The sequence below is a fragment of the Physeter macrocephalus genome, unplaced genomic scaffold (genome assembly GCF_002837175.3).
Source record: "Physeter macrocephalus isolate SW-GA unplaced genomic scaffold, ASM283717v5 random_202, whole genome shotgun sequence".
NCBI classification, from domain to species: Eukaryota; Metazoa; Chordata; class Mammalia; order Artiodactyla; family Physeteridae; genus Physeter; species Physeter macrocephalus.
The window spans coordinates 55,685-68,681 of record NW_021145488.1 but is presented as its reverse complement, the minus strand read 5'-3'; the positions used below and the strand labels follow the sequence as shown (position 1 = coordinate 68,681).

The 12,997-nt window shown below is 51.5% G+C and overlaps 2 protein-coding genes across 13 annotated transcripts in view; one reads left to right on the top strand and one right to left on the bottom strand.

The window, feature by feature from the left end:
- TRAPPC3 (trafficking protein particle complex subunit 3) overlaps positions 1-6,418 on the bottom strand; it is a 14,312-nt gene extending 7,894 nt beyond the window's left edge. Inside the window, exon 1 of one of the 3 annotated variants that reach the window (XM_007117967.4) lies at positions 6,402-6,418. Coding sequence is in view for 2 of the 3 variants with exons in the window: in XM_007117966.4 (XP_007118028.1) it covers positions 5,953-5,994 (42 nt within the window). In the remaining variant the exon portion in view is untranslated. Of the gene's footprint in view, positions 1-5,952; positions 6,125-6,401 lie in introns of those variants that run through there. The other 2 variants (XM_007117966.4, XM_007117965.4) reach the window with 2 other exon arrangements.
- A 5,220-nt stretch (positions 6,419-11,638) lies between these two features.
- The window catches only part of MAP7D1 (MAP7 domain containing 1), a 22,241-nt gene continuing 20,882 nt past the window's right edge, over positions 11,639-12,997 (top strand). For 4 of the 10 annotated variants that reach the window (XM_024125595.3, XM_024125594.3, XM_028484647.2 and 1 more), the window contains exon 1: positions 11,642-12,021. In XM_024125595.3, the coding sequence (XP_023981363.1) occupies positions 11,976-12,021 (46 nt within the window). In that variant the 5' untranslated portion in view covers positions 11,642-11,975. Of the gene's footprint in view, positions 12,022-12,997 lie in introns of all 10 variants that reach the window. The other 6 variants (XM_055082649.1, XM_028484642.2, XM_028484644.2 and 3 more) reach the window with 5 other exon arrangements.

The following is a 12,997-nucleotide window of genomic DNA, read 5'->3' as shown; positions in this document are numbered from 1 at the left end:
GCCTCTCACTGTTGTGGCCTCTCCCGTTGCGGAGCACAGGCTCCAGACGCACAGGCTCAGCGGCCATGGCTCACGGGCCCAGCCGCTCCGCGGCACGTGGGATCTTCCCGGACCGGGGCACGAACCCGTGTCCGCTGCATCGGCAGGCGGATTCTCAATCACTGCGCCACCAGGGAAGCCCTACATTCTATTTTTCATCATCTCATTTTTCACCCCACAATAACTCTGTAAAGCAGAAACGGCAGAAACTAATCTCATTTTAGAGATGAGGAAACTGAGCCTCAGAATGGTTTAGTAATTTGACCAATGACAGATAATTATTATTTTTATTTTAAAAATATTTATTTATTATTTATTTTTGGCTGCGTCACGTGGGATGTTTCATTGCGGCGGACAGGCTTCTCTCTACTTGTGGAGCTCAGGCTCAGTAGTTGCGGCATGTGGGCTTAGCTATCCCATAGCATGTAGGATCTTAGTTCCCCAATAAGGGATTGAACCCACATCCCCTGCATTGGAAGGTGGATTCTTAACCACTGGACCACCAGGGAAGTCCCCAAGAGACAGCTAACTATTGACAAAAGTAATTTGGGGGGACGAAAACCAGGAGTTTCTAAGCCGATATTCATTCTGTCCACTGTCCCCACAACTGCAATATTAATAACCTCCCCTAAAAAACAAACAAATAAAAGGTAGCTGTACCAGGGAGTCAAAGAGAATCAGTTTCAGAATAAGTAAGCTCTTTGAATTCAACTAAAACAGATCAGGATGTCTCCAAGAGACCATATACCAAATATGGCAATTAAAGGGAAGCTATTAAGGAGGAGAATAATTTTTAGTAAAATTAAGGTTTGGCACTAGAATGGCTTAGGCATGAATGGATGGAGACAATCCAGCAGTAACCAGTCCATAGAGTTGGCACCATGGCATTAAATCAGGAGAGCTTTCCTTCCATTATTAATGAGTCCTTGGATGGAGACTCCAAGAGCCTCAGCCCACCATGATGCCAAGTAACATGCATATCATGATGTTACCAAGCACTTTATACATGCAGCAGCCCCCAGTTTACCAATAAGAAAAATCAAGGTCCTAAATAGATCTGTCGGTGGTCGCAGAATCAATAGGCCTGGGATCTGGGAATAGGGTCCCTGATGCAGGTTCTCCACACCCTCACTAAATTTGTAAGTCTATCTCCATCTTCAATTATGAACCAAGCCTATTTGGAATAGTGCATGACATAAATATACAACTTAAACGTCTTCAGACTTTAAAAATAGGAATGAGCTGTGGTATAGAAAAAAATCATTCATTCAAAGTTTACTATGTACCAGGAACTACCTAACAGGAGGGAAAGAGGTAATAAACTGAATAAATAAAATAAATGGTTTGCCAGATGGTGAAAAGTGCTACGGAGGAAAATAAGCACAAAAGGAGATTAGGGAGTATTTATGTTTACCTATATGTGTGTGTGGGGGGGGTCAGTTTCAGACAGGGTAGTCAGAGAAGGCCTCATTAAGATGATATCTGTGCAAAGACCTGAAGGTAGTAAGGGTTTCTGGGTGAAAAAATTTGAGGCAGTGTAAGTGTAAGGCCCTGAGGTGGGAGTATGTCTGACATGGGTGAGAAACAGCTAGGAGACCAGTGTGGTTAGACAGGAGTAAACACAAGAGAGAACATAAGAGGAAGTCAGAAAAGTAACAAGAGGTTGCAGAGTCTGAAGACCCTTATAACTTAAGTTCCATGGGACCTTAAAGGTCAGCCAATTCAACTAGTTCCATTTCTTCATTGAACATAAGCACATTCTTCCAACAGAAACATTCTTCTGCAAAACTTCTACTTTCACACTGCTTTAATTATGTTTAATAATAATGATCACTAACATTTATAAAACTTTCAGAGTGTCTTCACAGATACTTATTGAACTTTATAACAACCATGAGAGGTTAGCAAAACAAACATTATTTATCCCCATTTTACAGGAGATAGGTTAAGTAACTGAGACTCAGTCTTCTTAGAGTTGAGCACTATCCTGTAAGTTATTATGTCCAAAAAAAAAGGTATGTCATCCTAAGCCACTGCTTAATCTCCCTGCACATCAGCTTTTCCCATCTGTACAATGGCGATAATATTATCTGCCCTTCAGGGTTATCAATGAGATAATATGTGTAGAGTACCTGCTGCACAGTACCTACTCAAGAAATAGATATTGTGGGACTTCCCTGACTTCCCTGGAGTGGTTAAGACTATGCGCTTCCACGGTAGGGGGCACGGGTTGGATCTCACATACTGCTCACCAAAAAAATAAATAAAAGTAGATATTGTTATTTTTGTTCTTAAACTGGTTCTCTGTGGTGTGGTGCCAGAAAGCACCGTGAACTAGGTTCAAAAAGGGAGATTCTGAATCGCTATAAAGAACTTTAAAATAATTAGTAAGGCATATAGAAGGATGCTCGGTTTATAGTCAGAAGATCTGGTTCTGAGTATGGACTTGTCACTAGTTGTGAGACTTTACCTAAGTCACTTCAGTTTGCTAAACTTCAATCTTCTCCAACAAAAACAGTAACAGTGAAATATGTCGTGCCAATCACAGGGCTGGTAGGAGGGTCTAATGAGATCCTGGACTTAAAGATGCTTTGCAGACCAAGAAACCACAAGAGTGGTTTCATCCTGGCAAAGCCAAGTACTTCAGGCACAACCTGAGCAGAGTAAGTAAGCCAAGCCCTACACTCAGGTAAGCTACTGCACGGTTTCCAGGCAGCTTGCAGTCAGTGCCCCCAAACAAAACATCAAAACTCCTTAAGGGGCTGATCTTTTGAGCTAATGCTCCAATATACTTATTAAGTCATACTTACTATTTTTGTCAACACAAATAATCCAGTGTGACTGCTCCCCAGCAGCTGGGGAAGGAAGGTCAGTAACAGGACTGAGTCCATACCTCTTTTGTCACTCTCCAGCCTCCTGTCATGGAGATTCTGAGTGCTGCTACTCAAGTAGTAACTCACCTGAGCTCTGGAGAATAGAGCCACAACACAAAAGGCAGGCAGGCCTAAATACACAAAGGTTAATATCTTTGCTAGTAAGGATGCTTGTATGGTGACCATTTTGTAGTGTATAGTAATATCGAATCACTATGTTGTGCACATGGAACTAACATAGTGTTGTAGATAAACTACACTTCAATTAAAACAAAAAGGATGCTGGGAATTCTCTGGCGGTCCAGTGGTTAGGACTCTGTGCTTTCACTGCAGGGGGCACAGGTTCGGTCCCTGGTTGGAGAACTAGGATCCGACAAGCACAGCTGAAAAAAGAAAAAGCTTGCTAGCTGACATTTACTGAGTGTCAACTGTGTTCTTAGGTGCACTATCACACTGGTAGCTTTACATGCGATACCTCAGTTAATCCTCAGAACAACCTAATTATATAGATACTATTATTACCTTTTTAGTGGGAGTTTCCTAGTGGCCTAACAGTTGGGATTCCAGGCTTTCACTGCCATGGCCCGGGTTCAACCCCTGGTCGGGGAACTGAGATCCCACAAGCTGCTTGGTGTGGCCGAAAATAAATAAATAAAGATGGCAAAACTGATGCTTAAAACAATGAAGACACTTGGCCAAGGTCACACAAGTAAGCAGTGAAGCCAGGACTCAATCCCAGACAGTACCATACTTCTGTGTTGAGTATTTTTCCACCTCTCTCATAGAGTATGTGCTTCTCAAGGTTAGGGACTAGGACTTCATCTCTGCATTTCCCACAATGCTTTGCACAGAGCTGGGACTCAGGAAAAGTTTGCTAGACAAATGGGCTGTTTCTGTTTGCACAGACAAAAAGCAGAGATCTAATTACTTGGGCATATTAACCATTTAAGTTTTGGAAGGCTTACCTTCCAAAACTTCCAGCAATTAGCAGGTTGGGCTGATTGGGAAGTGGGCTACTAGAGCGGGAGACTCCAAAGGCAGAGAGGAAAGAAGAGGAGCATGTCAGAACCAGGTGGCTACAAAGAGGATCCTGTGACAAGCCTCGAGTGGGTACCAATAGGAATTGAATGACAGGATGCACCAAACCTTCACGTCATTCATTCAATATAGATTGCCTAGTGCCAAGCATCATTCTAGGTGCTGGGAATGGAGCAGTGAACAAACCAACCCCTGCCCTCATGGAGTTTACATTCTCATGGGGGAGACTGAAAATAAACAAGTAAGTATAGAATCTATAATGAAATATTTTAAATGAAATAGACAGTGCTTGAAGAGAAACAGAGTAGAGTTAGAGGACAGAGAACTAGTCAGGTGGTCAGGGAAGCCCTCTTTGAGAAGATGATATCTGAGTAACTGAATGAGGTGAGGAGTAGCTAGCTACTCTCTGGGGAAAGAAGTTCCAAGCAGAGACTACAGCAGTAGCAAAAGCTTTGAGGCTGGAATGTACTACTGCCCCTCCCTAATTCCCTCACTTCACCAAAACTGAGTGAATACTGAGGGCTGGGGGGCAGGGGGGCGGGTGGAGACTGAAGGTTCCTGCTAAAACGGTATTAAAAGTTTCAATATTGCTTTCAGGTTTTTAAAAAAAGGTGCAAAAAAGAGCTAGATATGAAAACTAAACAGGAAGACTTCTCATATCCATTCATATCATAGGAAGAAGAGGGGAAAGCAAACATTTACCATGCCCCATGCATTTTACACTACCTCACTTAATCCTAGGGAGGTATTATTGTCCCCATTTCAAAGATAAGGAAATTGAGAACCAATGAGAATTCCAACTGATATCCATGCTTTTTCCCCTACATGACATTGTTGCCTAGCAAAATATTCTCTCCTTTTTCTTTTTAACTCAGTATTTCCTCCAAAACAGGAATTCACAGAGTATCTTCGCAGGCCCACAAATCCTCCCCAAATGTAAGTAAATGTCTCTCTATATGTTTATTTACTATTTCTGCAAGAAGATCCACAGCTCTCATCAACTTCTCAAAAGGGATCTGAGAGAAAAAGTACAGTACTACTCTGGAGTAATAGGGCCTCCTGCTGCCCATTTTTGGTGGCTGTTCCTGGTATAAGATGCAAAGGTGTGAGGGAAGTTTAGTCATCCCCTCTAGAGCTGAGTGTCAACAAAAGGCCCCTGGTCTGCCCTGCATGCAACCTTCGATAACTCAGTCTGTAAACTGGAAAACAAAGACAAACGGGCAATTCTGGAGGAAATAAGAATATGCCAAAGAAAAGGAACACCTGTCAAGAAGTCCCCTCAGTTTGGATAAAAACATCATCCACGTTACTTTCCAGGCCCAGCCCCCATCTGCAGCCAAACTTCATAGGACTAGATGGTGTCCCACTATTCCCAGGACAAGAAGGGAGCCTCCCCGCCATTCGCCAGAGGGAGAGCACTTACTCCCTACTCTGGCCCACCCCTTACACTTGCTTTCTGGCAAAACCAGTAGCTGAGTGTGAGAGACATTATGGTCTAGTAGTCTGAAGCATTAGCTTTGGGGTCAGAGAGACATGGGTTCAAATCCTAACTCTTCCTAGCTGTAAATCTGGGCCAGTTATGCAACCTCTCTGAGCTTTAAAATGGCGATAACATTATCCACCTGAGAGAGTTATTTTGCGGATTAAATGATAACGGACGTAAAATGCCAGGCCCAGTACCTAACACACAGTAAGAGAGCAACCGTGGGAGTTACTGTTATTGCCGCCGTCGTTGTTGGTCTTGCACCCAACTGCACTCGGGGGAGGGGTCTCCGAGCTACTCCAGGGGCCCTCCAACCTGCCTCAGACCCGGGACCACCCCGGAGCAATTCTCCGCTCTCGAACCACCAAGGAGCCTCCTCCTCCTTCCTTCCAGCGGAACCACCTCCTCCCACCGCTAGCAGAAGGAGCTTTCCCAGTTGCGACTCACGCCCCGCGTCGGGCCCCTTCCCAAGAACACCTCCATTCCGCCCCGCCCGCCGAGGTCACACGCTCCGGTTACCATTTTCTTGCTCTCGGTGCCACGGTTCGCCTGCCTCGACATGGTGCCGGCCGCCTTACCCCACCACAACACAGACCCACTCGGTAACCCCTTCTAATACCGCGGGACCCAGTTAACGGCCCCTCAGCATTCAGGATTGACCGGCACCGACTCACCGCGCCTGCGCGGCCTGCCGCGGGGCACCACGGGACTCGTGGTCCGGCCGACGAGGGTAATTCCCGCCCAGGAAACGTCGGACTACAACACCCAACAGCCCCACTGGCAGCACCGGCCCTTAATGTAGCAGGACTACAACTCCCAGAGTGCTCCGCGCACAGCGGACTCTTAGAGCCTGGCTCCCCCATGGGCTGCGTTGTGGCCGCTGGGTGGCGTCCGCAGCTTGCTGTAATCCTGTATCATCCACACACTTCCCTTTCCTCCTCACCACCCCAACCCTTCCACTCCCCCACCTCCACTCAGTGATGCTCCGCAAATTCCTCTCTCGCCGGGGATGGTCTTGGAAAGTCCCTCTTTCAAACTAGCTTCTTGCGCTGTTGCTGCAATTCAGAGCCAGAAGCTCCCAGGATGTCCCAGGATGTCCCAGAAAACTGGCCATGGCTCATACACAGATCTGGCTTCTTCTTTACAAAAATATTCAATGAAAAAAAAAAAAATTCAATGACCATCCACTATGTGCCAAGCATTTCGTCAGTGGCTTTCTCTTCAAACTGTCATCTGTCTCCAAACGCCAAACGCAGCCAGCACCTGCATCCTACCACTGTGGCCTCCTGATGAAATATCCAGGCTGATAAAGTTCAGGTCACTTTCTCCCTCTCCCTCCCCTAGAACAAGTACACAGTCTGGTTCCCAGAAAAGAAAGATCACTGGTGTTTGTAGCAGTCAGTCCTGGAGTTTAATCCCAGCTTTGCCATTTTAGGCAAATTGCTGGATCTCTCTCAGTTGTTGTGAAGATTGGTGAGACATGTATGCAGGCACTTGGCACAAAGTAAATGTGCATTCCCTTTCTTCCAGCCACTCTCTAAAAACACAGCCCAACAAACAGGCCCAGAAATACCAGGGGAATGTGTTGGCCGCACCCTCACCCATCACCAAGGGGAAGTCCTACAGTCAGTTCCTGGCTATAGCTCTTTGGTTGCAGCCCCAGCCATCCCTCCCTGGCTGGTCAATTCTGAGAGGGCTTGGCTGGGAGTCCCTGAGCACCCTCTCCTCACTTAGGAGAGCCTGACTCTGCTTCAGCTCCATTCTAGCCCCTAGCCTTCACCACGACAACCAGCTTGCCCAGCCGGGAGCCATCCTGGCTATCCTGGCTGGGGGAGTGGCGGGGGGGAGTTGGGCAGCAGGCTGCTCAGCCTGAAAGCCAGCACCCAAGATTCCCCCAGTCTGTCCCTCCCGTGCAGGACCAATCATTATTATACTCTTCTCCCTGTGGCACAGACATTCTGGGGCCTTCCTAGAGGCAGTGACCTTTGACTCTCCCTCCTGTGTCAGTGCCTTGGCTGAGGGTTCTGGGAAGGAACATGAGGGTTGGCTGAGGGTGAGGATGAGGAAGCAGGGGTGGGCTAGCCCTTGGAGGCCAGCAAAGCTAGAGAAGAACCTCCTGCATTCCCAGGAGAAAGGACAGCTGAGGTGAAAGCTGCAGTTGGCTGGCCGGTCTGTCGGTCTGGGCTCCTCCCTGACGGCTGCCCTTGGCTGCCCACAGAAACCTGAGTCACAGTCACAGCCAGCGCTCCACCCCACCCAGCCTGCTGTCAGGCAGGGTGGGTCTGGAGAGACTGAAGGCAGAGCCTCTCCCCGCCCATCTTATAACCTCTGAGATTCTTCCTCTCTCTGCCTGTGATTCCTCCTTTTGGAATTCCTCTTTTTCTTTGGGACTCCTCCTTGGAAAGTCACCAGTACTGAACTGAGGGTGGGGGTGCAGTCCACCTCAGGCTAATCTAGAGGGTCTCCTCCTGGCTCCTTAGCGACTTCTTCAAAGGCTCTCATTCCCAACTCCCAACCCCTCTCCATCACCCCTGGGGCCAGGACATTTAAGAACACCAGGCACCCCCTCCCCACCCTCATCTCCTTCTCCCAGGAAAAGAATGCAGCAGGGACAGCTTCCCATCCCTAGCAAGGACTCTAGACGCCCCTTCTCTAGAACCCAAAAGGTTGAACCTCTTTAGTCCTGTATCTGAGTTCCTCCCCCTCCAATCCCTCTCTGTTACTTCCCCTCTGCAAGAGCTGGAGGGAGGGTGGCCTTTTTGCAGCTGGTGTCAACCTGGCCCTTGAGGACATTCCCCACCCCCAACCCCAGAGGGAGGGTGGGCCCTGGAGGCTACAGCTCCCCAGCAGAGTGGTCTGGGTTAGAGACCCCTTCTTGCTGCAGCGCCTTGGGTGTAGGGTGGGAGTCAGAATCTGATATCTGTTCTCTCAAGCTGCCCCCACCATGAGGCCCCTCCTACTTCCTACTTGTGTGGGAGTGGAGACAGCCTCCAGGGCCTTGGTCGCAATTCATGTCTCTTTGTCAAATCTCCCAGTGATTTCCTTCACCTCTCCATCAGGTTCAGCTTGGACCCTGCCCCACCAAACCTAGGAGGTTGCAAATGCTCCTCCCCCTAGGGGGATCAGGAAGAGAACATGTATCTGATTTACATTCAGTGACCTGTCTCCTAGCCCCAACCCAGCCTCCTGGTGAAACTAACAGCTCATTCAAGCCTGTTTCTGTGGAGTGGGGAGGGGACTGCCCTGGGCCGTAGGGGAGGAACAGGGGAGGTCACAGAGTTCCCAGCCCCTCACTGAAGAGGGCAAGACATTCTCAGACCCCTGTGATGTTGCAAGTGCCCTGCTTGCTCCTTCTCTGCGATGTCTAATACGTGGAGGGCTACATGGAGCACTTTCACTCAGCCCCAAACTCAGAGACACCCACTCTAAACCCCATCAGTTGCCAGGGCCTGGGATCCACCAAGGATCCTGGTCAATTAGGGGGACCAGAGGAAGAGGAGCCCAGTCCATCTGCCTACTCCGACTGCATCAATCACAGGACATCGGTGCTCTCCTGGCTCCCCTTAGTCACCTTCCCAGGACTCGCTGTGCAGGAAGCCTCCTGGGGCTGGCCAGGAGAACTGTCCATCAAGTTGTCTAACTCCCAGATGTTCCCACCACTAGCATCTTGCAAGTAGGTAGGTGCAGGTGCCTCCACCCTCAGTCTAGGGAAGGATTCCTCAACCTTGGCAGCATTGACATTTTGGGCCGGATGATTCTTTGTTCAGGAGGTGGTCTTGTGCATTGCAAGATGTTAAACAACATTCCTGGTGTCTAAGTACTAGATGCCAATAACACCCCTAGTTGTGACCACCACCAAGGCCTCTAAACATTGCCAAATGTCCCCTGGGGAGCAAAATTGCCTCTGTTGAGAACCACTGAGTAGGCTAATACCATATAGTGTCTCTTTGCAGGGGGCTCCTCAAAGTCAATCCTAGATCATTAGACACAATGGAAGATTTCCAGTTCTAAAGCACTGCTCACTCTTCTCCTTCTGAAGAACCTTCAACAGCTCCCTAATATCTATATTGTGTAGATCATGATGCCAATTGGCATTCAAATCCTCCTATATAGGCCATCCCTGGCCTATCTCTTCATCTTCAGCTCCCATTTCCCCCCCTACTATTTTTTTTTCTATTTATTTATTTAGTTAGTTAGTTAGTTAGTTTTGGCTGTGTTGGGTCTTCGTTGCTGTGCGCGGACTTTCTCTAGTTGCGGCGAGTGGGGGCTACTCTTCATTGCGGTGCACGGGCTTCTCATTGCGGTGGCTTCTCTTGTTGTGCAGCACAGGCTCTAGGCACGTGGGCTTCAGTAGTTGTGGCACGCGGGCTCAGTAGTTGTAGCTCGCAGGCTCTAGAGCGCAGGCTCAATAGTTGTGGCGCGTGGGCTTAGTTGCTCCGTGGCATGTTCCCCCTCTACTATTCTTGAGCTCTAGCTACAGAGGGTATCTCACTATTCCCACCAATATATGTCCTTGTCCCTACTGTATCCTCAAGATTGTGCGTGGGGGTGGGGAAGAACCATCCCAGATTGCTCTCCCCTACTGGGTTCTGTTCATGAATTCTGAGTCTAGTCACTACCTGGCTCAGAGTGGGCCTGGTCAGCTCTCGAAGATGCAGGACCTGAGGTCTCTGACCTCACAAAGGACAGTGCTGCACTCTACCATCCACATGGTCCCCTCATCCTGCAGATGGGATGGTTGACAACAAAGATGGGGGATCTGCTCCTCATCCTAATCTGCTTTCACTTTTGAATGACCATCATCATCATAATATTTGTTAAGCACTTCCTATATGCCAGGCTCTGTGCTAAGCACTTCATCTGTGTTGCCTTATTTAACCTTTACAGCGACCCTGTGATACCTCATGGTATTATTATTTTCCTGATTTTATAGGTGAGCTAACTGGGTTTCAGAAAAGTTAAGACAGTAGCTTAAGGTTACCAGCTCCAGTTGCAGGCCTTCTAGCATCATCCTTTTCTAATGTTTTTGGACTGGGCAAGGTAGTATTCCCTCCCTGGCCCTCGAAGAGGGTTCAGTCCCCCATCTACTCACTCCTCCCAGGACAGTCTGCTCCCAAGTTGCCTGAGACCCAGAACCTTTTGTTCCCAACCCTCCCCCTTGAAATGACTGCTCTCTGGAGCTGCTCAAAGGAAGGAGACACTGGCAGGAAAGGGTGGCAGGAGGACAACATATTGCTGGGCCTAATCTCTGGGCAATGGAGAACTAGACAACTGACCTTCTGGAGGTCAGGACAAAGGGCAGGGATGGGGTGGGCAGGGCCCAGCTGCATCTGCTCTTTCCACCCCTGTCAGTCCCTGCAGCACCATCATTGATCCACCTTCCCAGCAAGCTCCCCCCTCTCTGCCCAGGCTGGGCCCGACTTGGCATGAGGCCCCACCTCAGCTGGCACTAAAAAGGGGATTCGGGGATCCACTCCCCCGTGCTGGGAAGCAGGACTTCTTGGGGGAGGGGAATCAGAAGGGACTCACTCACTCCTTTGACAGGACACAGGGGAGAAAATCCTTCCGGGGAGCTTGAAGGGGTCATCTGAAGGGGTTGGGGAAGGTTCAGGGTCAGGACCACCCAGTTTGGAGCCGGGAGAGACCCAGCAGATTAGAGACTTGGGTAAAGCGGTGGTGCAGGCCTGTAATTACCCCAGAGGAGCAGGGAAGACACCAACCGTAGGATGGTGGAGGAAGGGCAGCAGCAAGGCTCCCGGGCCGGGCCTCTCGCCACCCCAGCCATCTCCAGGGCAGAGAAAGCATAGCGCTTTTAGGGGTCTCCTTGCGACCCTCCTTCAGGTCTCCCGACATCCCCCGGGAGGATTTTGTTTGAGGTGGGTTTGGGAGAGAATGAGGACTTGAAGCTGCCGCCAAGGCCCCAGAGCCGGAGCTTCCAGGCTCCAGGGTGGGATTGGGGGCTTCCATCCCGGCTCCCCCCTGCTCCCCCCAGTCCCAGCGGCGGGTGAGTCACCAGAGCGCTCCCTACATAGTCGCCTCGCGCTGCGGCGCGTACCAACGCGCCGCCGCAGGGGGAGACAGCTCGACGGGCGTCCTCCGGGAGCCGTGGCGACCTCTCCGCGGCGGCCGCGTCCCCCGGCTCGAGGCCCCCGCGCCCCAGGGCGGGGGCGGGGCGGGCTCGCGGCCGCTAGGTCCCGGGCACTGCGGGGGTGGCCCTCCCCGCGTCCAACTTGGTACGCGCCAGCGGCGAGGCCAGGCCCAGCCCGGGCGGTACAATAGGGTTGGGCCGCGGCGGGGACTGGGCCGGCGCTGGGCGAGAAGCAGGATCGCGGCCGGAGCCGACAGACACTGGGCGGCCGGCGACTCCGAGCCCACAGGCCACCAGCCGAGCCAGCCTCGACCTACCCCGGAGTTCACCCCGCCTTCGAATCGTTGCCCGCCGGGCCGGGCGTGATGCGCCGCGGGACCCCTATCCTGGCCGCTGGCCGCCGCCGCCGTCGCCGCTGCTGAAACCCCGAAGACTCCCCAGTGACGCCGCAGCCATGGAAAGCGGCTCACGTTCGGAGCCCGGTGCCGGCGCAGCCCCAGGTATGCCAGAGGCGAGATGAGAGAGGGGGATCGTGGGGCCTGCCTCGGACAGGCCGAGGATGAGGCCGGCCCGGTCGGCGGGGACCCCTCCCCTGCCGAGCCCTCTGACCACTTGGAAGTTCAAAAATAAAGGTTGCAGCGGCGTCGGCGGCTCTGGGCCACCGACGCATCTTCTGACAGCTGCCCCCTCCCCCATCCCGGGCGCTGGGACGTCCTGGGCGCCAGGATCCGCGAGGAACCCAATGTGGAGTTGTTGGTGACCCTTCCGCCCCAGCCCAGTGCCACCTCGGCTTCCCTGCCCTTACCCTTCTTCCCGATCTACCCCAGGCCCTGAAGATCCTCTTCTCCTGAGCTGGGGCGTCTGTCCCCCTCCCCATCCCCGGTGGGCACGTGTGACCCCAGCCTGAACGTGTGTGTCGGGGGTCCACATTCTCAGGCCTGAAGCCTTGCATACCGAAGCCTAGGCCCTGGCGCCCCCCCCACGCCCAGGCCCTGGCCCAGACCTCGCCCCCACCCCATCCCTCCAGCTGCCGCGCAAAGGGCCTGTTGCTGCTGCGGGCTGGCCCGGAGGGGAGGAGAGGGGAGGGGGAGGTCTCTAGCGGCGGCTGCCAAGTAACCCGCCGGATAAAGGCGAGGGGGAGGGGGAGGCGGCATTGTTTGGGGCGAGGGCGGGAGCTGGGGAGTGGGCCTATTCCCCAGCAGCCTGGCCTACTCTGGAGCCCACCCAGGCCGATTTGGGGAGGAAGGGGACAGAAGTAAATCTGTCTACCCTGGTGCCCTCCTTCCCAGCCTCTCCGGTCCTGTTTCCCTGGAGAATGAGGTGAAGGCTTGAGGCCGGCACTCCAGGGACCTGCCACATCATTCCTCAGGCTGAGGCTTCTGATACCTACCCCCCTTACACACACACACACACACACACACACACACACACACACACACACACACACTCTCTCTCTCTCTCTCTCTCTCTCTCTCT